General features: G+C 50.8%; 1 protein-coding gene across 6 annotated transcripts in view; it reads right to left on the bottom strand.

The window, feature by feature from the left end:
- The window catches only part of GREB1 (growth regulating estrogen receptor binding 1), a 131,116-nt gene that overhangs the window by 28,452 nt on the left and 78,972 nt on the right, over nucleotides 1–23,692 (bottom strand). For 5 of the 6 annotated variants that reach the window (XM_088841195.1, XM_088841192.1, XM_088841194.1 and 2 more), the window contains exons 8-20: nucleotides 19,980–20,093; nucleotides 19,335–19,478; nucleotides 17,423–17,608; nucleotides 14,085–14,435; nucleotides 12,784–12,912; nucleotides 11,983–12,111; nucleotides 11,159–11,356; nucleotides 10,333–10,513; nucleotides 8,195–8,390; nucleotides 6,075–6,211; nucleotides 4,160–4,499; nucleotides 2,890–3,005; nucleotides 1,383–1,582 (exon numbers count right to left, since the gene is read on the bottom strand). In XM_088841195.1, coding sequence (XP_088697321.1) covers nucleotides 1,383–1,582; nucleotides 2,890–3,005; nucleotides 4,160–4,499; nucleotides 6,075–6,211; nucleotides 8,195–8,390; nucleotides 10,333–10,513; nucleotides 11,159–11,356; nucleotides 11,983–12,111; nucleotides 12,784–12,912; nucleotides 14,085–14,435; nucleotides 17,423–17,608; nucleotides 19,335–19,478; nucleotides 19,980–20,093 — 2,421 coding nt within the window. The remainder of the gene's footprint in view (nucleotides 1–1,382; nucleotides 1,583–2,889; nucleotides 3,006–4,159; nucleotides 4,500–6,074; nucleotides 6,212–8,194; nucleotides 8,391–10,332; nucleotides 10,514–11,158; nucleotides 11,357–11,982; nucleotides 12,112–12,783; nucleotides 12,913–14,084; nucleotides 14,436–17,422; nucleotides 17,609–19,334; nucleotides 19,479–19,979; nucleotides 20,094–23,692) is intronic. The other variant, XM_088841193.1, reaches the window with a different exon arrangement.

The following is a 23,692-nucleotide window of genomic DNA, read 5'->3' as shown; positions in this document are numbered from 1 at the left end:
TCCTTTCATCCATCCACCCATCCATCCATCTATCCTCCCATCCACCCATCACTCCATCCATCCATCCTCCCATCCATCCATCCCTCCATCAGCCCACCCACCCACCCATCCACATCCCCAGGCCCCCTCCTCTGAGGGAGCACTAAGGAGACAAGTGTATGACGCAGGGCAGGTCAGTGGGGCTCCTGCCCAGGGGTCTTGGCTACAGGATGGACTAAGGAGGGCAGACAGGGCAGATCTGGGACTCAGGAGCCGGGCATCCACCCAGCAGGAGGAAGCAGGAGAAGGGAGACATCCTTGGAGAGGTGACCCTGACCCAAGTTCTAAACAGCAAGCTGGGGTTTCCAGGTGAAGCATACGGCATAGGGAACTCAAGTGTCCGGGCGAGCAACTGTGTGGCCAGAGGTGACAGAGCAGGGCACAACCATGAGATGAGTGTGGCCAAAGCTCCAGGGGCAGCATGGGGGCCAGAAGCCAAGAGGCGCAAGGGGGAAAGGTGGGTCGGGAGAGGCCAGGAGTGTGGATTCACTCCATGGGCAGTTTCATGTCAGGGTCCCACCCACACTTGCGAAAAGCAACTACAGCGCAAGGAGGGTCTTTCCTCCCCGCTTTACGAATGGACCATCTGAGGCTAGAAGAGGTGACGTGACGCACATAGCCAGAGATGGGGGGTGGGCGGGGAAGAAGCATCTGTTCTGCTGGCTCTCCTTTGGTCTCTCTTCACTACACCAAACCCCACAGATGCCCTGCACTTTCATGGCAGCAGCTTTTAATTTTTTCCTCCCTGTCCTGTTGACAACAGCCAGATGCCTTGCACTGCCCTGATTTATGTGTCCTATTAAAAAACATGGTGTCAGACTCTCATGTCTGCAGACGAAATTGGCCTGTTTCCATAAATCCCAATAATGGACACGTCCTGTGAATTCACATGGAAGACATAAGCGAGTGAATCTTAAACCAGCCAGTAATTCCACCGGCAATTCAAACAAGGCATGGACTTAAACCCTAGGAAATCTCCATTTTTCTTTCTACTCTTTAAGAATTTTAGAGCTTCAAAGAACTTGATGGGATTTCCATTTTCTCACACCACCAAAAATGAGGGGGGGTGGTGGGTGGTTTAGTGGCTAAGTCGTGTCTGACTTTTGCAACTCCATAGACTGTAGCCCGCCAGGCTTCTCTGTCCATGGGATTTTCCAGGCAAGAATACTGGAGTGAGTTGCCATTTCCTTCTCCAAATATAGGGGGAGGGGAAGCAAAATATGAAATCACTGAAGGATTTCCCCTAAAGATGCATCTAGATGGTTCTCACTGGGAGCTGCCGACCAGCAGACAGGCCAAGGGCCACCCTGAGTGGGGCCGGGGCGCAGGACCGGCCTCCCCACCTTCCGTCACCAGCTCCTCGTCCTCATTGTCTGTGCTGCTCAGCTTCTCCGCATCGCTCTCCAAGGCCTCGGTCCGGGCACCCTTCTCCAGGGGAGCCTCACTGCTCACGAAGTACGCGGCCAGGCCCAGCTCCTGCTCCAGGGCCGTCCTCACCAGGCAGGAGGAGTTTATGAGCCGCAGGTCACAGTACCGCAGGGACCTGGGAGGCAGCAGAAGAAGGGATCTATCGAGAGCCTTCTACCAGGAGGCACCGCTGCGTGCTGCGGACCAGCACCCTGCCTGCCTCAGTAGGCCCCCAAGACTCAGGCCAGTGGAAAATCAGGCAGCGCACCGTGAGCCCTGAGCACCGAAGTCCACGTGGCTGTAAGCCTCTGGAGGCCCCTGCTGGGTACTTAGCCCTGAGCTGCCTGGAATCAAAAGAACACTGACTTTCCGGTCAGATGACAGCGAGGCTTGAGTTCCAGCCCTGCCTCTTTGTGGCAACAGGACCTTAGACAAAGTGGGCAACTTCTCGGGAGGCTCAGATTTTTTTCATCTGAAGGATATGAATGAATATTAATAACCACTTAAGTGTACTGTTATGAGGGATATATGCAGTAAGTAGACACCTGATTATTCCAACAACATTTAAAATGTGTCCAGGACCATGTCTCATGCAAGGGAGAGGATGGCCATCAAGTCACTGCCATTTTGGAAACCAGAGTCTGTCTGGGAAGACACTCCAATGAGTCATGACGTACGTGGAAGGGTGGACACACAGGATGGGAGGGGCAGGGCTCTGGGAACAGCAGAGGGCTTAGAGAGAGGCGGGTGGGGGCTGCAATCAGGCTCTGTAACCACTGCTCCTGTGACCTCAGGAAAATGGCCTTTCATTCACTCACCTATAAAACAGGGTAGTAACACTAACGCTGCAAGGGACAAATGCTAGATCAAAAGTCCAGCACAGTGCCTGATACAAAAAGGAGTTTGGTAAAGTTCACTCAAATTTAAGATGAAGGCATTGTCTTAGTCCGATGGAGCTGAGGACTGGAAGACTTGATCCATGACACAGCAACAACCAAGGTCGAACAGTTTAGAGCCGCTTTTAGCTGGCCCGTGAGTACATGATGCGAAGTGGCCCTTCTATAAGTGTGGTGTGGCCTAGTGGAAACAAGCCAGGCAGCTCTGAGTCCACCATCCACTATACCAGCTTAATCTCTGGAAACCTCGGTCCCTCATCAGCTCTAAGGCCTCCACCCATGGAGCCCAGCAGCAGTCCCCACACCCACCCCCCCGAGCCCAAGGGGTTCCTGTCTGAGAACTGGGAAAAGCTGCCCAGGCCCAGACACCCTTCACTGCCATTTGCTTGCAAACTGTCACCACAAAGATACATGCTGCTGATGACTATGATGTGACCACATCACTGACAGTCTGGCAGGGGAAGCCTGACCTGGTAAAGCCCCCAGGGTTGCCCGGGCGGCTGGCTCCTCACAGACCCCCAGGAGCGCAGCCCCCCAACTCACTCACCTTGGTAAGGACTCCCCATGGGGGTCCATCCCACTGAAGATCAGGATGCAAGGCAGGCCCTCCAACTCCAAGTACGTCTGCGGCCGCCACTCTGCATCCTCTATGTTCTGCCACACCTGCAGATAATTAAAGAGCGAGACGACTGTGGGATGCCACACTTCCCGACTCGCCCAGAGGGAACCCTGATGTCTCCTGCTGATTTAGAGCCTTTGCAATGCCTCATCTGAGCCTTATCAAAGTTATACTGCAAAGAAGCACCCCGTCAGCTTCACCACTGGATCCCCAGCCACGTAGAACACTGCTTGGCACTCATCAGCCATTCAAGAAATATCTGCCAACCGACTGCCTTAATCTTTGCTAGAAAGTATACATCCTCAGGCCTTCCTTGGGGGTTCAGATGATAAAGAATCTGACTGCAATGCAGGAGATCCAGGTTTGATCCCTGGGTCAGGAAGATCCTTTGCAATAAGGGAATGGCTACCCACTCTAGTATTCTTGTCTGGAGAACTCCATGGACAGAGGAACTTAGTGGGCTATAGTCTATGGGGTTGCAAACAGCTGCACACGACTGAGCGACTAACACTTCACTTCATATCATATATCCTCAACTGTCTAACATTTTGTACCATGCTCTCCCCATTGTGGAGCTGTGCCCTCACAATTCCTTCCCAGTTGTTCAATATTCTTGCCCTAAGCCTTTCATAGAGAGAGGTCTATGGGCCAGGCACTGCGCTCGTTTTGGGGGCTGAGATGTGTGGGGGTGTCCCTGCCCTCCCTTCTGGGGGAGAAGCCAGATAACAGGCAGGGAAAACAGAACCTGTGCCAGGTTGGGGGCAGAGGGCAAAGAGGGGGAATTGAGGTTTCCTAAAAGAAGGGAAGACTCTGAGTTGAATTCTGTGGGCCGACAGGTATTAGCTAAACAAAACAGGAGAAGAAATGAACCCCTGGAAAGAAAGAAAATTGTGCCACGGCGCAGAACTTTGAAAGAGCAAAACAGGGTGTTGGGGAAGGTGCAGTTTTTATAAATAATGTGGTAAAGCTGGACTAAAAGATGCAGGTAGGGATGTGGTTAAGAGAGGAGCCTGAAGGGGTGGCCGGGTGTGCAGAGGCCACGTTGGAAGAGACATAAAGTTCATCACTAGTCCACCCCTTCCTCTCTGCTCCCTGCCCCCTGGTCATCCTGCCCACCCTCCCAGGTGTCTATCCCTGCCCCCTGGTCATCATCTCCACCCACCCGTCCTCCTAGGAGTCTGTCCCTGCCTGTTCCCACCTTGAGCTGCTTTAGGAAGTGCTTCCCAATGGTGATGCCCGAGGCAGGGTTCCCCAGGATGATCTCAAAGTGCTCCTCCAGGGCCAGCCGTGCCCGCACGTGGGCCAGTCGCTCATAGGCCACGGCCGCCAGGGGGGAGCAGGGCACCCGCAGCAGGACCATGAGCCCGTGGCCACAGGGGCACTGCTTCGGGGAGTTGATGAGGTTCTGCGTGATCTCCAGCGTCTCCACGGACGTATAGTTCTTCATCTGCGAGAGGCCGCTCACAGCCATCATGGCGGCTGCGTAGTGCTGCACGAGAACAAAGGTCCTGATCACCGCGCTGTGCAGGCGGGGGAACCTGCAAGGAACAGAGAGACCACGCTGTGACCTAGGGCTGTGACTCCAAGGATGCCCAAGCACTCCAGGAGAGCAAGACTTTCTAGGGCCAACTGGTAACCAGACATCTGCCATCCAGGGCAGAGGGCATGCTTGCTGCAGAGGAGCTGGGGAACTGAACAGAGAAGCAGAGGCAGGACAAAAGTCAGTTCACACAGCCTCAGTGTAACATCTTGGAGGAGATCTTCCCTTGGCAAGGCTACGGGAGCTCAGCTGACAATCCACCTGGCCTGATGATATCCATCAGCGCCAGAGCTGAATGATAGCTTCCCAAAGGGAGTGCTGGGGAACACTAATCTCACAAGACACTGGACATGCCTTGCACACTAGCCGTCTCCCAGAGATTCACAGCACACGTGGCCAATGGAAGGCACTGAGAACTCTCATTGGGAAAAAAGAACCTTTTGGTAAATGTAAGGTTTATCAAACACATATAACCATGGAACCCCTTTTGGCATAACAGCTATCAGTGTGCAGCAGCCTAGTTTGGAACACAGTTTAGGAAGTACAGATCTAACTCACTCCCTTTGTCAACAAGTGGGAAAAACAAGCTGCCACGAGGAGAGATGACAGAGCTCAGTTCAACACCCACAGTGAGCATTAGAGCCATTCATTTTGTTTTCTATTGCATGCACATGTGAAGTCACTTCATTTGTGTCTGACTCTTTGGGACCCCGTGGACCACAGACCACCAGGCTCCTCTGTCCAGGCAAGAATACTGGAGCAGGTTGCCATGTCCTCCTCCAGGGATCTTCCCGACTCAGGGATTGAACCTGCGTCTCCTGCATTGGCAGGCGGGTTCTTTACTGATGAGCCACCTGGGAAGCCCCAAATGTTTTTTATTAGACAGTCTGTAAATCTAGGCCTGCCTTTTCCACGTGTACACTGTGTGGATGTCAGCCCTTAACCTCCCTAAGCCTCCGTTTCTTCATCTGTAAAGAGACAACGTTGACACCCACCTCGGGGTTCTGCTGTGACAGAGGTGAAAAGGTAACGCTGATTCTGGGTTAGGACCCAGTTCTGTCACTTTCTAGATGTACGGCCTGAAAAAGTCATGGGGTCTCCCTGAGTCTCAGTTTACTTGCAAACGTGAATAATAATTACAGCTGTCTTGGAGAGGTTGGGAGGACTAAATGAGATAATGAAAGTAAGGCTCTTGGAACAAAATAGGCAGATGGTAGAGAAACAAAGGAAATAAAAACAAAGCCAACCGATCACCACTCTCTCTCCCTTTACGTCTTTTGGCATCTTACTTCCTCCCATTTTCTTGCCCTCCCTTGAGTCTCAGACACACAGGCCCACATTCCAGCGTATTTCTGTCCATTCTTACTCTCAAATTTTCTGGAGCACCAACACGATATCACCAGCCCAATATGCAAAATGAGGAATAAACTAAGGTCACTTCAACGGAGCGACTTGAGTCACCCAGGAAGGAAGGCAGGTGACCTGCTCCCTAGACGTGCCCTGGCTGCACATTCATTCCTCACCTGGCACTTGACTACTGAGCAGTTTTAGGAACTTCGAGAGAGACGTGTACCTTTTTCCCAGTGCGGTGACCATGGCCTCAAAGGAGCTGTCGTATCTCAGCAATGGGAGGCTGTGTCCTGAGAGTGTGGACTCGATGAACTCAGACAGCCCGAAGTACTTCTTGTTCTCAGGATACAAGTCCACGCCCTAAAACAGAGATGCACCTTGGTCACGCCAACGACACATTTGCGGGAACCGTGAATGTCACATGCTGGGGGCACAGGTAACCTGAATAGCATCTTGATCTAAACTGAGCTGATTCTGCATTGCCCTGGGTGACCTTTTATAAATGTCTTTCCTCTGCAGACCCAGAGCACAGAGCACTCCATGCATAAAGGCCAGTGCCTCCCCATCACTCAAGATTTTTCCATTCAATTGACACCAGAGCCTTGGCCAAGAAGAAAATCAACCTTGTTTTCTTTTCTGTTTTTTTTAGACACACAACTTTCTCTGTTAAAACTGCTTCTTTCCAACAATTTTAACTGGTTTTAGGAATAGACAAATCAATTATTTTTGCATTCAGCTGCTATTACATCAGTAGAAGGAAATGCATTTATCTAACCAATTTTATTCATGTTGATATAAAATTCCTCACAAACTAACATCAGAGCTTATCAAACTTCAGAGAAGAGGGAAGTTGGGGAAGGATGCTAAAACTACAAAAGTGAAAGTCGCTCAGTCACATCCAACTCTTTGCAACCCCACGGACTATACAGTCCACGCAATTCTCCAGGCCAGAATACTGGAGTGGGTAACTTTTCCCTTCTCCAGGGGATCTTCCCAACCCAGGGATCAAACCCAGGTCTCCAGCTTTGCAGGTGGATTCTTTACCAGCTGAGCCACAAGGGAAGCACAAGAATATTGAAGTGGGTAGCCAGCCTATCCCTTCTCCCACGGCTCTTCACAACACAGGAATCAAACTGGGGTCTCCTGCATTACAGGTGGATTCTTTACCATGAACTACACCCTCAGGTAGCACAAGGGTTAAGCGTGAGGACCATGGAGTCAGCCGGACTGGGTCATATACCAGTCTGGCTCCAGAACTTTCTAGATGCATGGCTTTAGGTAAGTGGCTTAACCCATCCCCTCTGCCTCATCTTCCCTATTCGTAAATCAGAAATCAATGTAGCATCTGCATCTTATCCAAGTTCATGAGATAAAGCACTTTGAACGTTGCCTGCCAGGCTCATGGTAAGCACTACATGAAAACAACTGCCGTCACCATGTATGTATATATGTGTACATATTTGGCTGTCAGGTGTTAATTGCAGCATGCAGGATCTTTCTTTGGGGCACACAGACTCCCCAGTTGTGGCGCTCAGACTTGGTAGTTGCAGCATGTGGGCTTAGTTGCTCTAGGACATGTAGGATCTTAGTTCCCAAACCAGGGATCAAACTCTCGTCCCCTGCATTGCAAGGCAGATTCTTAACCAATGGACCACCAGGGAAGTTCCCAACTGCTGTCTCTACCTCTGATTCGGAGTCAGTTGGCTGTAAACCAAACATTAGCACCTTTAGAGGCTGCTCAGATGACTCTGAGATGTTTCGAAAAAGTCCAGAACTTGATGTCTACCACTTGCTTGTATAATTAGGCAGAATCCAAACATCCAGAGTTTTCACATTACAAGAATGACTGTTGTCTGCTATTTTGGTGAGAAAATGGCAGATGATAAGCTGAAATAAAACTCACTAGGGTTTGTGGATGTGTGTTCAGTTTGAGAAAGGAGATTTCAAACCTCACTGCTGAAGGAGGCAAGGATAGGAAAAATAGGAACACTTCTAGAGAAAGTTAGAGTCACCCTGTATGGAGTCCAAGTCCTCACAGCCCTAGAAGTCTCTATGTCCAACACCAGGAGAGTGAGAGCTTCAGCCACTCAGAGAGTGGTCACCAGAGAAACAACAAACCATGGGCACTACGTTATGAGCTCTTAAGGTAGAAGCCAAGAAATGCACTGCAGGAAGGTTTCTAAAGACCAAGAAGGGTTTAACTCTAACCCTGGGTAGAATCAAAGAACCAAGGAGTTGGAACCCACTGACCCCCAGCTGGGCGCATCAGTCAAATCTTTACTGAACAGAACCTCTCCCAGCCAAGGTCACTGGTGCAGCAGGCCCAGCCGCCCAGGCACTCACGTCACTGTAGGAGGCCGGCCAGTGGATCTCATTGTAGGGGCTGACGAGGGTGTGCTGCGTCTGCAGTGCGTACGGGAAGGAGGTCACATGGAGTGTCACGATATTGGGGGCCTCCTTCACCTCCTTGCAGTTGAGCAATCTGTCCACCAGCCCCACAGACGGGTCACTTTGGGAGTAGAGGTTATGAACAGCGCTACTGAGGGAGAAAAAGGGGGAGAAGAAATGGTAAATGGAACGACCAGCGTTGTCCTGTCACCTGACCAGGATCAAACATTTGGATCAATTGATAATGAGCCCCCCAGTGTTGCCAACAACTGAAGCTTAGAACTCTGCCCTTGACTAGGAAAATGAAATTTTAAAGAAAGATCCCAGTGGGATTTCCGGGCAGTACAGTAGTTACAACTCCTCTCTTTCAAGGCCAAGGGCATGGGTTCGATCCCTGGTTGGGGAACTAAGGTCTTGCAAGCTATAGGGTGTGGCCAAAAAAGAAAAGAAAAAAAATCTGAGTGCACTTCAGGTACCTGTCAGGGACTCCCCAATCATGACCTATTAAAAGCCTGGCTGGGGGAACAGTGTTTACAGAGGAGCACTTGCACAATACACAGTCCACCTGCTTCTCTAGCACAGGGACGCTCACCCAGTTGTCAACGAGTCACCTTTTCTCCCTTGGTCCAATCTGATTGTACACCCATCTCCTTAAGTTCTTTTCTCTAAAGTACTGTGACCTTGAATTGATCCAAAGAGGACCTAAAATGGTACATTCTCTACCAAATGTTACAGCACAGGACCAGCAATAGGAAGCACTTTGGACAGAGGCGGAGGAGACAGTCACCTCTCAGCCTTCCTCTGTGGGACAGGGGCCCCAAGTGTTGTCTTCTGTAAATTGAGGGGGATGGGAAAAAAAATCAGCGCCTCACCTCTTGGGTGGCAGGTCACCACTCGGAAAAACCTGCCCACCATAGGAAAATGGACAATATAGCTTTATATATAACTCAGAATGTTCAAATTTGCCCAGTGCTAGACTGGACACCCTTTACCTGGGTGAACTTTAAGGCTCTGCCCAGCCCTGCGCTTCTGCACCCGCTGTAAATCAGAGCCTTCCTCCGAGGTCCAACCCATCATTTTCCCTCCCTCCTCATCCAGGTCAGGGGCGGTGTCTAAACACACAACCCTAGTCTCACAGAAATGCTCTCAGGAACCCTGCCAGACTCCAAGCTTGAGACCATCTGAAATTTATCCAGATTTATGTTCATTTGAGCGGAATAAGTGAAATCACCTTGGGAAGGGCAGCAGCTATGACCCACATGGTCCAGAGCTATGAGGCTCAGTCAGGAAGGGGTTGGGTAGAGCTCCTCCCATCCGGGTCCCTTTCTGGCACCAGTGCAGTACCCACTATTCTGCCCCTGCCACCCTTCTCCCCCCAACCCAGCCTACAATGTTGAGCAAGATGCCCACCTTCTCCAGTTTCCATAATGATCCCTTTTAGAGGCCTTTTAGGGCTTCCCTCATAGCTCAGTTGGTAAAGAATCCATACTGCATCCATACTGCAATGCAGAAGACCTGGGTTCAATCCCTGGGTCGGGAAGATCCCCTGGAGAAGGAAATGGTAACCCACTCCAGTATTCTTGCCTAGAGAATCCCATAGACAGAGGAGCCTGGCAGGCTACGGTCAATGAGGTCACAAACGTCGGACACAGCTTAGCGACTAAACCACCACCAAAGGCCACCTGAGATGAACCCTCAGCTAACTTCTGGCCCTACGGTCTGAAACAGCCCCACAGCACCTGCCTACAAATGCCAAGCCCCCAACATCATTCGCCTTTTTAACACTTACACCCACTGTCGCAAACATTATCCATACGTTGTGTCATATCACTAAGTCATATCTGACTCTTTGCAACCCATGGACTGTAGCCCGCCAGGCTCCTCTGTCCATGGGATTTCCCAGGCAAAAATACTGGAGTTGATTGCCATTTCCTTCTCCAAGGAATCTTCCTGCCCCAGGGATCAAACCCGCATCTCCTGTGTCACCAGGCAGATTCTTTACCACTGTGCCACCAGGGAAACCCATATGATCCACACATCTTCATTCAAATAAGGGAAATGCCAGCCCTGCCCTGTGCCGCAGCCAGTCTAACCTCACGAGATCCCAGTGGGCGTGGTCATGGATGAGGACAAAGAGTGTGTGCGGATTCTGAAAGGAGTTCTGCAGGAAGGACTTGAACTTCGTCTGCGCTTCGGCATCGAGCTTCAGAACATACTGCTCCACCCTCTGCCTGGTCACGTGCTCCTTCTCCAAGCCCAGCTCCAACAAAACCCCTGCAACACAGTGAAAATACATCAGCAGCTCCAAACATGGCTGTGAGGTTTTTAAGTCAACAACAGACCGTTGAGCAGGATCTCCCATGTGGCAGGCTCCAAGCTGGGCCCAGAGGCTACAGGGATGGAGGAGATATACATGAGTCAGGAGGTCAGATACCAGAATATGGTTCACTGACTTGAGTGGAACAGAGGGAATATTCTAGTGACGCCTTGCCTTTAACAGTTTATAAAATCATGGACAAGTGGCTTCCTCTGGGCATCAGCTTCATGAGCTATGAACTGGGGGTGTTAATACTGCCCTCTCTGCTTCAGAAGCAAAGATGATGTTAGAATCCAAATCTGAATGTAGGTACATCAGAGCTTCTACGCCCAGACAGACATCAGACATGCCCTGAAAGCCCCGTGACATGCCCTGTTAAGTTGTTTCAGTCATGTCCGACTCTTTGTGACCCCATAGACTGTAGCCTGCCAGGCTCCTCTGTCCATGGGATTCTCCAGGCAAGAATACTGGAGTGGGTTGCCATGCCCTCCTCCAGGGACTCTTCCTGACCCAGGGATAGAACCCATGTCTCCTGTGGCTCCTACATTGCAGGCGGCTTCTTTACCGCTGAGCCACCAGGGAAACCCCAAAAGGGCCCATACCTGAATGCCAGACATGGAAGAGGGTCTGCTGGTAAGTCACTTCTGAGGGTGGAATACAAATCAGAAAGTCCACCTTCTCAAAGGATCCCAAGTCCAGATTCTGAGTGCTGGAATCCGCAATTGAACACACGTGGGAAAGGAGCTTCTGGGCCACAGCCAGCTGGAAGGGCCGGATGCGGTGGGGCTCCAGATGGTAACCTGGAACCAGAGCCCCTGTCAGGGTGAGGTGCACCGCTAGCAGACCACTACAGCCCTGGACTTTGCCGGGGACTCAAGCAAGGGCCCCATCCAGCTCACACAGGGATGAGGGAATGGGAAAAGACCAGCATTCATTGAGTGCCTGCTCTGGGCTATGTACCATGCTGGTCATGTCACACCCTATTCCTGATTTAAAAATTAAAAGATGAACAGCACTGGGGGATCTCAAGGGCTGAGACCTACTCCACCTGGAGGGGACAAGGACGGGATCCCAGGGAAGCTGATGCTGAGACTGGACTTCCGAAGAGGCTGCAGGTTCTCAGGAAGAGGAGGAGACCAGCAGAGCCCCTCAGGACCACAGCATGAATAAAACATTCCAACAGTGCATTGATAAACTAGAAATCAACTCAGAGAAAGGAAAGTGTACAGATGTACATTTCAGGGTACAATAAGACTGTTCTCATTAAAGACTAAAATGAAAGTTAGGTATTAGGTCTACTTTGATGCTAGGGAAACACCTTGCCCACTGGATGTGCCTTGAACTGTGCTTCTTTGCAGACCCTGGGGGCCCCGGGACGCTGCCCCACCAGCCTGGAGCTTGGTCACCACTCCCTGGTACCACTCACTTGTGCACGCAGGTGCCCCGCTGACATCCAGGGATGCTGACTTGGTGACAGAGGAGGCAGTAAGTGAGGAAGAAACAAGGCCTTGATTTTCCTGGTGGAATTTGTCCAGCAAAATGTCAATGTCGCCTTCTGCCCCCAAACAGAGAGAATATCAGAAATAGGTTTTCCATCTCAGGGAAACTCAGCATCAAGGGAACGACCTCTGTGTGTTAGGCACTATCCTGGGCCTGGGGCACCAGAGATAGGGTGGCCCATCCTGTGAAAGAGTCCACGGCCAAGGAAGGCAGATATCCTCAGGAAAATGACACTATGACCCAGTGGGTTTTAGGGCAGGAGGCTAGAGGTCAGGAGGTAGGGGTCTGAGCCCATCCCAGAGAAGCAGGGGGCAGCAAAGGTTTCTGGGAGGAAATGGGGTGACTCTTGAAGGGCGAGTAGCCAGGAAAAGAAGGGAGATGGGCAGTCAAAGCTTGGAACACACAGGACAAAGCACAGAGAATACACTTCTCCAACAAGAGGCTTTAAGCAACTGAGAGGGGGAGGCAGGCGGGTGATGGACAGAGCCCTGGAGGTAGAGAGGACCATGCACAAGGCCCTCGTGTGCCCCCAAAGGACAGACACCACACAGCCAGAGCAGGAATCGGCTAGCCAGAGACCCCACAGCATGGAAGGATCACCGCCCCTGTATATCCACAGCCTCGGCAGCTCACGGGGATGGGCTCTGAGATGGCCTCCCCCTGTGTCTGTGTTTATTTCTGCCTCATCAGTGTGTGGTGACTTGCACCTGTCTGACTACCAGCGTACCTGGACAGAGGGTGCTAAAAAAGGCCCCTAGTGAGTCCACTTTCCCGGTAACCAGCTCGTAATTGACTTCTTTCTGGTACTCGGCTGGGGTGAGAAGGCTCTCAGAAAGAATCCGGGCTTGGTATTTTCCTGGAAAACAAACGACAGCTTTGACGGGGCCCTCTGCTTAGAATGAGTGCATGAGCTCTTCGATGGCAGAGTCTGTGCCTGCATCCCTTTCTCCCTCCATCCTCCAAGCCCAGCACCACGCCTGGCTAAGAGCAGGGCTTCCTGCTGCTGGTGAAATGAACGAACAGTACACATGCCCCAGAGCCCAGTTTGGAACCTGACTCTCTTGCCCACTTAACCAGCTGTGTAACCCAGGCCGACCCAGCTTCCTCATCTGGAATTCATGACTGGCAGCTCTATCTGCTTCACAGGACTATCGTGAGGACGAAACAGGGCAAGGTGTATGAAATGTGCAGCCCAATGCCTGATGCAGCAAAGGCTCCAGTACTGAAAGCGAAAGTGAAGTCGCTCAGTCGTGTCCGACTCTGCGAACCCGTGGACTGTAGCCCACCAGGCTCCTCCACCCATGGGATTCTCCAGGCAAGAATACTGGAGTGGGTTGCCATTTCCTTCTTCACCAGTACTGAAGGTACTACTCAAATCAATGTAAAGAATTTATTTAATAAAAAAATCACAGAAGGCATTCAGGATGAAGGAATGACGAGACAACGAGGACCCGGCAGAGGAACAATCTGAAATCAGCCCCTCATCTGCGATCCTCCACACTTCCCCCTCCCCCTGGGGACATTCCCCCTCCCCTGGTGTCTGCCTCTCCACCAGCACATGGGCTCCAGGAGAGCAGGACATCACTCCTGTATCCCCGTCCCCCAGGACAGTGGCTGCACATAGTAGGGCTTCAATAAATGTTTTTATAGTTAATTAGCTGACAGCCTCATTAACCCACACAACCCAGAAAGGTCATTATTTTTTCTCTCCATTATGTAGTTGAAGATGATGAGGTGATCAAGGTCGGGGGAAGGGGGGTGCAGAGGGGTTTCCCTGCATCTATACAGACCCCAAACTTGCCCCCAGTCTTTCAGAGAAATCAGAACTGCAGCACCTTTCATTCCAGGAAGGATAGAATATTCCAGAAAAGTGCTATTCAGGGCACACCAGGGGCGGCTGAGTGTTAACTGCTGTTACTAACCAGCGCTGATGCAAATCTCAGGCCCCAGAGGGGCCAACAGCCAAGTGGCGGGGGGGGACGCTTCTGGGGGTCACCAGAAGCATCTCAGCGGAGGGCCCAGCCTCACCGGTGACGGCGATGCAGGAGTCAATGGCGGCGCTCCGGCAGGCGCAGATGATCACCACGTAGTTGGTTTTGGCCAGCTTGCCCTCGATCAGCAGCCGGAACATCTCGGAGAGGCCCTCGGCCAGAGAGTAGGTGCACTCGATGATGTGCACACTGTCGTTGCAGGAGCTGGCAGCCAGGCCGGCCAGCCAGGGCAGCTGCGCGGAGGTCACGGGCGCCACGGCGCCCGGCACGGGTGGGAAGGGCTGGGGCGGCGCCTGCTGGTACTGCCGGATCTCCGTCAGATGCGACTCGCGCCACGAGCGCAGGAAGATCTGCTCCAGGTCCTCCATCAGGGGCACCTGGTCCGCCGCTGGCAACGACAAGGCGGGTGGGAGGGGCTTCAGCGCCTGCCCCGCCCACTCCGCGGGGCAGCGCTGGGGAGATGCGCGGTACCCCAATGTCCACCTGATACAATCTGAATGATCAACATCCAAAATAGAGGGAGGCTGCAAACGCAGCCCTCATCTCACCAGCCTAAAAGAACCACTATTTTTGAGTGCTTCTCAGCCTTTTCTCCCCCACCTGCTGGAATTTTTTGTTGTTGTTCAGTGGCTCAGTCCTGTCTGACTCTTTGCGACCCCACGGCCTGCAGTACATCAGGCTTCCCTGTCCTTCACTATCTCCAGGAGCCTGCTTAAGCTCATGTCCAATGAGGCAGTGATGCCATCCAACCATCTCATCCTCTGTCGACCCCTTTTCCTCCTGCCCTCATCTTTGCCAGCATCAGTTTAAATTACTGTGAACTGAACTGAAAGTCGCTCTGTCATGTCTGACTCTCTGCGACCCCATGAACTGTAGTCCGCCAGGCTCCTCTGTCCGTGGAATTCTCCAGGCAAGAATATTGGAGTGGGTTGCCATTCCCTTCTCCAGGGGATCTTCCCCACCCAGGGATCGAACCTGGGCCTCCCGCATTGTGGGCACATTCTTTACCATCTGAGCTACCAGGGAAGCCCTTTTAATCACTATAATGGGTTTAAATCACTGTTAACGATTGTGGGGAAATGACTTCAGGGTGTGTCTGCCTCCTTACCATCATGCCAGCATCAAACCACAATCATGATGTTTACAGCTTTCACACACAGCACTGTAACCAGCCACGTGACGTCCCATGACTTGGAGGTGCCATCACAGACTTAGCAACACTGATCTATCATTGACCCTTGCATTGCTTCTGAGTAAGCACCTTCAAAAATACTTCTGCAGGACACAGCTTTATGTAAAGAATATAACCTCCTGAGCCTAAATGGACCTACAGAGCTGACTGGTAACACATCATCAGACTGTCTCCAGACGGTCTAAATGTGACAACTTACCATGACGTTAACAAACCACAACAACCCGGCTTCTACTGCACCCCTAGATCTATCGTTTGGGTTTTTGTCATCAACTGAATTGAGAAAAACTCCATTTGTTTGGTTTGTTAACTTTGTACTTCTTTGACGACTAGCGAGACTGAGTATTTTCAACATTTTTCCCTATAGCTATTTTCTGGTTTACATGTCAGAACTTTACATTTGGGTGAGCCAGTGGAAAGAGAGCCACAGTTTGATTTAGAAAATGTGTCCCCATCCAGCTACACCCAGCACCAGCTGTGGAGCCTTGAGCTTTCTGGATACAGCTTTCTGATCTGAAAAAACAGGAATCACACCACTTCCTCATGGGGCTGCGCCAAAACTGGATTAGATAAGCTGTTGTAGCTCCTGTCTTTTAAAAGTCTTTCCCTGGAGCCCACAGCCCCTTCCAGAACCACCACCACCCATCAAAGCAACTGCGAGAGCTGCCCACACTCACCATGCTTGTCTCCTCACCTCTAACTCCTCTGACCCATTCCACTATGGGTTTTGTCTCCACTCTCCTCATATCTCCACCCACCCAGGTTGCCAGTGGTTTCCACATGCCCCAACCCAATGGTCAATCATCAGCCAGCCCTCAATTCTCAGCCATTAATGAAATAAAATCAGATCATATCTGAAACTGAAAGTCACTCAGTCGTGTCTTACTCTTTGCAAACCCATGGACTGTAGCCCACCAGGCTCTTCTGTCCATGGGATTTCCCAGGGAAAAATACTGGAGTTGGTTGCCATTCCCCTCTCCAGAGGATCTTCCCAAACCAAGGATTGAACCCGGGTCTCCTCCATTGCAGGCAGATTCTTTACCCATCTGAGCCACCAGGGAAGCCCAGATCATATCTGTCCCCTGCCTGAAAACATTCCAGTGCTGCTATGGACTGAATTGTGTCCCCCTCCATTCATACGTTGAAGTGTTAACCCACAATATGATTATATTTAGCGAGAGGGCCTTTAAAGAAGTAGCTAAGGTTAAGTGGGTTCATAAGGATGGGGTCCTAGGCCAGTAGGATGGGTGTCCCTATAAGAAAAGGAAGCAACTTCAGAGTTCACCCTCTGTCCCCACACACACGCATGAAGGAAAGGCCATGGGAGGACACGGCCATCCGCAAGCCAGGAAGAGAGGGCCTCCCCAGAACCCCACCATGGGGCCACTCTGACCTTGGACTTCCAGCCTCCAGAACTATGAGAAGATAAAACTTCTGTGGCTTAAGCACAGTCTGGTGTTTTGCTACAGCAGCCTGAGCAGATAAACACAAGTTGTTCTCACCGTGTCTGACATACAGACTCTCAACCTTAGCCTGAGGCCCTGCGGCTCTCTGACAACACTCACACTTTCAGGCTCTCACTGAGAGGCCGCCCTGGCTCCTGCTGACCCGGGGCACCATGCTCCCACCCGCGCCGCCCTCCCCCCAACTCTGCCTCCCTGAGATCTTCACAAGCCTGGCTCCTCCTCATCACTCAGGTCTCGACTCAGAGACACCTTTCCCGACGACCTGAATCAGCCCACAGCCACCCACCCCACTCCCAGAGACTCCTGTCTCTCTGTCCCACTAGAACCCCTGAGGGCAGAGTCTTTGTGGTATTCCTGCTGTATCTCTGCACCTAGAATGGCAGGGAAATCACTTTTGAACAATAAAAATATTTATCTGGTTGCATCGGGTCTTCGTTGTGGCACGTGGGGTCTTAGTTCCCCAACCAGGGATCGAACCCACATCCTCTGCATTGCAAGGCACATTCTTAACCACTGGATTACCAGGCAAGTCCCAGGAAATCGTATTTGAATTCTCACTGCCATCCCAGTCCCTCAGGTGGTGACCACTGCAGTGAACCGATGACAGAGGCCGTCTTCAGAAGGGCTCTGAGTGAGGGTCCATGATCAGGCCATGTGCACGTCCCTCCTTTAGCAATTATTCCACCAGTGGTTCCCACGAAATGGGAGGGGACTCACCCAGCTGGACGAGATAGTAGACAGTCAGCAGGAGCTGCATCTCCTCCGAGATGGGCTGAATGGTGGAGGCCCCATACTGCTCGTAGGCTCTGGAGACGGACTGCGAGTTCTGGTAACATGTGTACAGCAAGGGGCTCACGACCACATCATTCAGGTTGCCGCAGAGGTAGGGGAAGTTCCCATGGCCTGGGGGAGGGGACACAGCGTCGCTTGGCAACTGGTCTCAGGCACAACGCGTGGTCCCCACATGTGCACGCGTGCGTGCTCAGTCGCTCAGTCATGTCCAACTCTTTGTGACCCCATGGACCATAGCTCGCCAGGCACCCCTGTCCATGGGATTCTCCAGGCAAGAATACTGGAGGGGGTTGCCATGCCCTCCTCCAGGGAATCTTCCCCACCCAGGGATCAAACCTGCATCTCCTGTGCCTCCTGCACTGCAGCCAGATTCTTTACCACTGAGCCAGCAGGGAAGCCTGGGGGTCTCTGCATGCAAGGGAGTGAAAACATGCAGGCCAGATGCACTTGAGGCAACTCAAGGTCCTTTGTGGGGAAATCTTGAACTCTCAGCACATGCTGGTTTGTTCACCTGCTCTCATAACTGACAGGGGCTGTAACATTTGCTATTCATTTGCAGTCTCCACCTTTTTGGTACCAGGGACCAGTTGCACGGAAGACAATTTTCCCACAGACCCAGGGTGGGGGTGGAATTATGATGTAGGGATGATTCAAGAGCAATATATTTATTGTGCACTTTATTTCTATTATTATTATATCAGCTCCACCTCCGATCATCAGGCATTAGATCCCAGACATTGAAGACCCCTGATTTAGTCCAATTTCTTATTTTACAGCTGAGCACACCAAGGCCCAGAGAGAATTACTAAAGCTGCTTAGCCATTGCCTGTGCCTCCCAGTCCCCCAGGACTCCTTGATGAGCTGAGTTAGGAAAATAAACCACTGTACAGATCAGAGACTCCAAACATTGACAGAACTTGACAAATGCTTCAGCAAATGGTACAAGATTAATTCTGACGGCAGCCCTCAGAGGGCCAGATCTATTTATTAACTAGGTTATCCTCAGCAAGAAGCTTCACTTCCCCAAGCCTCAGTCTCCACATGTATAAAACAAGGTGAAGATATCAAACCCTCTTGCGATTTCTGAGAGGATTAAATGTGGTAAGTGCCTGCATGGTATCGTGTACTCAGACGGCCTCTGTTTATTCACCACACACTGAGTAGACGCCTGTTGTGTGCTGTGTGCAGGCACCACGCTCAGCTCCGGGGGAAATCTAGACTGGGACACAGTTCACAGCCTCGAGAAAATTGCTTCCCAAACCTGAGGGTGCGCTAGGGTCCCCTGAAAGGCTTCCTAAAACACAGATTGCCAGACCCCACCACAGAGCCTCTGATTCCAGCTGGGGCCTGGTTCTGATTCTGGGATGGGTGGGCCTGGGAATTTACATCTCTACTGAGCTCCTGGGCGATGCTGTTTTTGCTGGTCCAGGAACCACAATTTGGGTAGCACCACTCACAAACATTTTGGTTTATCAGAGGCAACACAAAGAATTACTCTGAGGGGAAGGATGTGACATCTGTCATCAAAGAGGCACAAAGATGCCGCAGCGGGGCCCAGATAAGAGGGTTAGAACAAACGAACAAGTAAATGGTCGTCACAGAACAGGGCTGTCTCATGGAAAACAGTGATGGGCTCTGAAACTTCTGGTGTCTGATCAGGGGCCACCCCAGTGACCGATCTGCTTGGTTCTCTCATTGCCCTGGAAACGGCTGTAGAAGCTTTCCCAGAAGGACAACTTGGTGTGGAGTCAGACTGGGATGATGTGTCATGTTGTCTGTTTCTCAAGTATTCCCTGGACTCCCCGACCTTCCGCCCCCAGCACATTGCTGTACTTGCCTTTAAAGATCACTGGCTTGGCCTTGCATATCTTCAACAAGTTGTCGGGAACGGACACTGGTTCTCCGGAAGCCACAACGGGAAAGGTGACTGAAGCCGGTCCCACCAGGCCGACCTGAGGCATGCAGGTCACACCTGCACTTTCTAGGGACACGCCCAGAGCGTGAAGAGGATACGTCAGACAGGGCATCCACCTCCGGCAGACCTGACATCAGGCCGGCCAACCCACCTGCTACAGCTTGACCTTCTCCGCACCTCCAGGAGCACCCAAGTCTGGGAACCACAGGTTCCTGAGTCAAAAGATCTTAAAGGTCACTGGGTTCCCCCTTCCCCACCGAACAACCCAGTTTTCTCTTCTCCAATGTCCCTGCCAAGTGACAAGCAAGGCTTTTAGGAAAAATTCCTCTAAGATCAGGAAACTCAATACTGTACAGGAATCCTGCGCTTTGTGAAGCAAGTCTAATACATGAGAAAGAGAATCTTTTGTCATACTCAAGTGTGCCTCCCTAGAACTTTCTCACCCATACATATGAAGGCATGTGTGTACACACACATGCACACATGAACACGTACATGCTCATACACACACACACACACACCACCAGTGCTGGAGCCTTGCATATGGGGCAGGGCTCCGTCACTTACCATACTTGGCTCTGTTCCCCCCTCCCTGGGGGTAGCCACCATTTGAAGCTGATGGAGATTCTGGAGACCAGCCTTTGTGGCGTTTTTTGGGCGGTCCAGAGTTTGATAAGAAACCTAGACAACGTTCAGAGTGTGAATTAGGCTGTCACCAAAGACATGCTTCAGCAAAATGTTCCCCTGAGCTGGAGAACACTTATTTGTTATTCTTTTTAAAGCACAGCTTTACAGTGCATTTTAGCTTCCCTAGTGGCTCACATGGTAAAGAATCCGCTTGTGATGCAGAAGAGCCTGTTCAATCCCTGGGTCTGAAAGATCCCCTGGAGGAGGACACGGCAACCGACTCCAGCATTCTTGCCCGGAGAATCCCATGGACAGAGGAGCCTGGTGGGCTACAGTCCATGGGGTCGCAAAGACTCGGACACGACTAAGCAACTAACAGTCTAGAGGAAGCATCTAGGCTTAAAGAAATATCCTGTCGATCTCTATAAATGTTTAATTCCAAAGCTGTGTCAGTGTCTAAGCTTTAGCTCTCCGAGTCTTACCTCCTTCATCATTACAATGGGATCATAAAACCTACTCTGAAAGGTGACTTGATCAAGACCAAAGAGAATATATGTAAGGCACAAATTTGGGGGCCAATAAATGGTAGCCACCAAGTCCAGATCCTCCCTTCTCCAGGGGATCTTCCCAATCCAGGGACTGAACCCAGGTCTCTCACATTGCAGGCAGGTTCTTTACCAACTGAGCCACTAGGGTAGCCCAAGTGTACTGGAATGGGTAGCCTATCCCTTCTCCAGTGGATCTTCCTGACCCAGGAATTGAACCCAAGACGCCCACATTGCAGGCATATTCTTTATGTTTTAACTACAGGGAAGTCCATCATCGTCTCCACATTTCAGTAAATTAATACTTGTTTCCGTAGACAAGCCCCAGCAGCAGTCAACCCACCACCACAGTTTCACCACTCGGGGGCAGTACCGATCCACCTGTGCACCTCTCCCCACCCCAGCCCTGAAAGCCAATTTCAGGCTAAAAAAATCCGGGGGAACAGAAGCTGGTACCCACTGCCGCTAGTGAGTCATCCTGCCCACGCCAGAACAGTGTGAGCGTGACTCATGCTCTGTTCTTGGATTCTTCAAAATACCAAGAATTGGTTATCACATTTTTGGGGACCAATCTGACACAAAATTTCACTTACCTTTAGCGCTCTATGTTCAACCATGACACATTATATAAAGTTTAAATTTTAAAATGCTCTATTCCTGGATGCAACCCTCTCCCAAGGAAATCAGAACCCCAGCATGTCCACAAACCTCCCAGTGACCCACCCCATCACCGCCCTGAGCGCCTGGTGATTCTAAACTACAACCAGGGCTGAGAACCACTGGTTTAGAGCAGTGTTTCTCCAAATCTAGCCAGAGACAAAGCTGGACAGAACCAGGAGGAGCTTGTTCCAAGTGTCTGCTCCTGAGTACATCTCAACCTACGGAAGCAGATCTCCAGAAATGAAAGGAAACACTTAGTCACAAGCACCCCTGCTTATCCTTTGATGTGCTGCTGTTTGAGAATTATTGCTTTCGAGTTTCTTAAAAATAACCCAAAGTTATTTTCACCTCTTCTTTAGACCGACTGAAAATGAATGAAATAAAGTGAATAAAACATTTAAAGACATGAAGTTCTTTGCTTGCAAAGAGCTTTCCCACAGGTGGGCTCCTCTGACCCCCACAACCTCTGAAGCAGCTTCTGGCACCTTGATGTCATTCTGAACCACATCTTCATTTCCCCACACATCTGTGATCAAGAGCAGGGAAGAGCTCCCACACAGACTGAGATGCCAGCTCCTCTAAAGCCACATTAAACTACCAGAGGAGGAAGGGCAGTGGGATGGGGCCTCAGTATGAGGGCAGAAGGTCGGCAGGTGTTCTCTTCCTTTGGGATGCTAACTGCCTCTACATGGACTCTAAGCTAAGTCACTTCAGTTGCGTCCGACGTTACGGCCCTATGGACTGTAGCCCGCCAGGCTCCTCTGTCCACGGGGATTATCCAGGTAAGAATACTGGAGTGGGTTGCCATGCCCTCCTCCAGAGGATCTTCCCCAAAGCTCTCCCAAGATGATGTCACCAGGAGCTGCTCTATGGACCAACCATTTATGGCCATGTGTCCGGGTGCTGGGAGTCAGTCAGTTCAGTCGCTCAGTCGTGTCCGACTCTTTGCAACCCCATGAATCGCAGCATGCCAGGCCTCCCTGGCCATCACCAACTCCCGGAGTTCACTCAAACATACGTCCATCAAGTCAGTGATGCCATTCAGCCATCTCATCCTCGGTCATCCCCGTCTGCTCCTGCCCCCAATCCCTCCCAGCATCAGTCTTTTCCCATGAGTCAACTCGTCGCATGAGGTGGCCAAAGTATTGGAGTTTCAGCTTCAGCATCAGTCCTTCCAATGAACACCCAGGACCGATCTCCTTTAGGATGGACTGGATGGATCTCCTTGCAGTCCAAGGGACTCTCAAGAGTCTTCTCCAGCACCATAGTTCAAAAGCATCAATTCTTCGGCGATCAGCTTTCTTCACAGTCCAACTCTCTCATCCATACATGACCACTGGAAAAACCATAGCCTTGACTGGACGGACCTTTGTTGGCAAAGTAATGTCTCTGCTTTTTAATATGCTGGCTAGGTTGGTCATAACTTTCCTTCCAAGGAGTAAGCGTCTTTTAATTTCATGGCTGCAGTCACAATCTGCAGTGATTTTGGAGCCCAAAAAAATAAAGTCTGACACTGTTTCCACTGTTTCCCCATCTATTTCCCATGAAGTGATGGGACCAGATGCCATGATCTTCGTTTTCTGAAATTTGAGCTTTAAGCCAACTTTTTCACTCTCCTCTTTTACTTTCATCAAGAGGCTCTTTAGCTCCTCTTCACATTCTGCCATAAGGGTGGTGTCATCTGCATATCTGAGGTTATTGATATTTCTCCCAGCAATCTTGATTCCAGCTTGTGCTTCTTCCAGCCCAGCATTTCTCATGATTTACTCTGCATATAAGTTAAATAACCAGGGTGACAATATACAGCCTTGATATACTGCTTTTCCTATTTGGAACCAGTCTGTTGTTCCATGCCCAGTTCTAACTGTTGCTTCCTGACCTGTATACAGGTTTCTCAAGAGGCAGGTCAACTGATCTGGTATTCCCATCTCTTTCAGGATTTTCCACAGTTTATTATGATTCACACAGTCAAAGGCTTTGGCATAGTCAATAAAGCAGAAATAGATGTTTGTCTGGAACTCTTTTGCTTTTTCCATGATCCAGCGGATGTTGGCAATTTGATCTCTGGTTCCTCTGACTTTTCTAAAACCAGCTTGAACATCTGGAAGTTCACGGTTCACGTATTGCTGAAGCCTGGCTTGGAGAATTTTGAGCATTACTTTACTAGCGTGTGAGATGAGTGCAATTGTGCGGTAGTTTGAGCATTCTTTGGCATTGCCTTTCTTAGGGATTGGAATGAAAATTGACCTTTTCCAGTCCTGGAGCCACTGCTGAGTTTTCCAAATTTGCTGGCATATTGAGTGCAGCACTTTCACAGCGTCATCTTTCAGGATTTGAAATAGCTCAACTGGAATTCCATCACCTCCACTAGCTTTGTTCGTAGTGATGCTTCCTAAGGCCCACTTGACTTCACATTCCAGGATGTCTGGCTCTAGGTGAGTGATCACA

Source organism: Moschus berezovskii, chromosome 11 (assembly GCF_049115385.1).
Source record: "Moschus berezovskii isolate FMDL1 chromosome 11, NW_MosBer_1.0, whole genome shotgun sequence".
Classification (NCBI taxonomy): Eukaryota; Metazoa; Chordata; class Mammalia; order Artiodactyla; family Moschidae; genus Moschus; species Moschus berezovskii.
The sequence above is the reverse complement of the archived record's forward strand: the minus strand, read 5'-3'. Positions and strand labels throughout refer to the sequence as shown.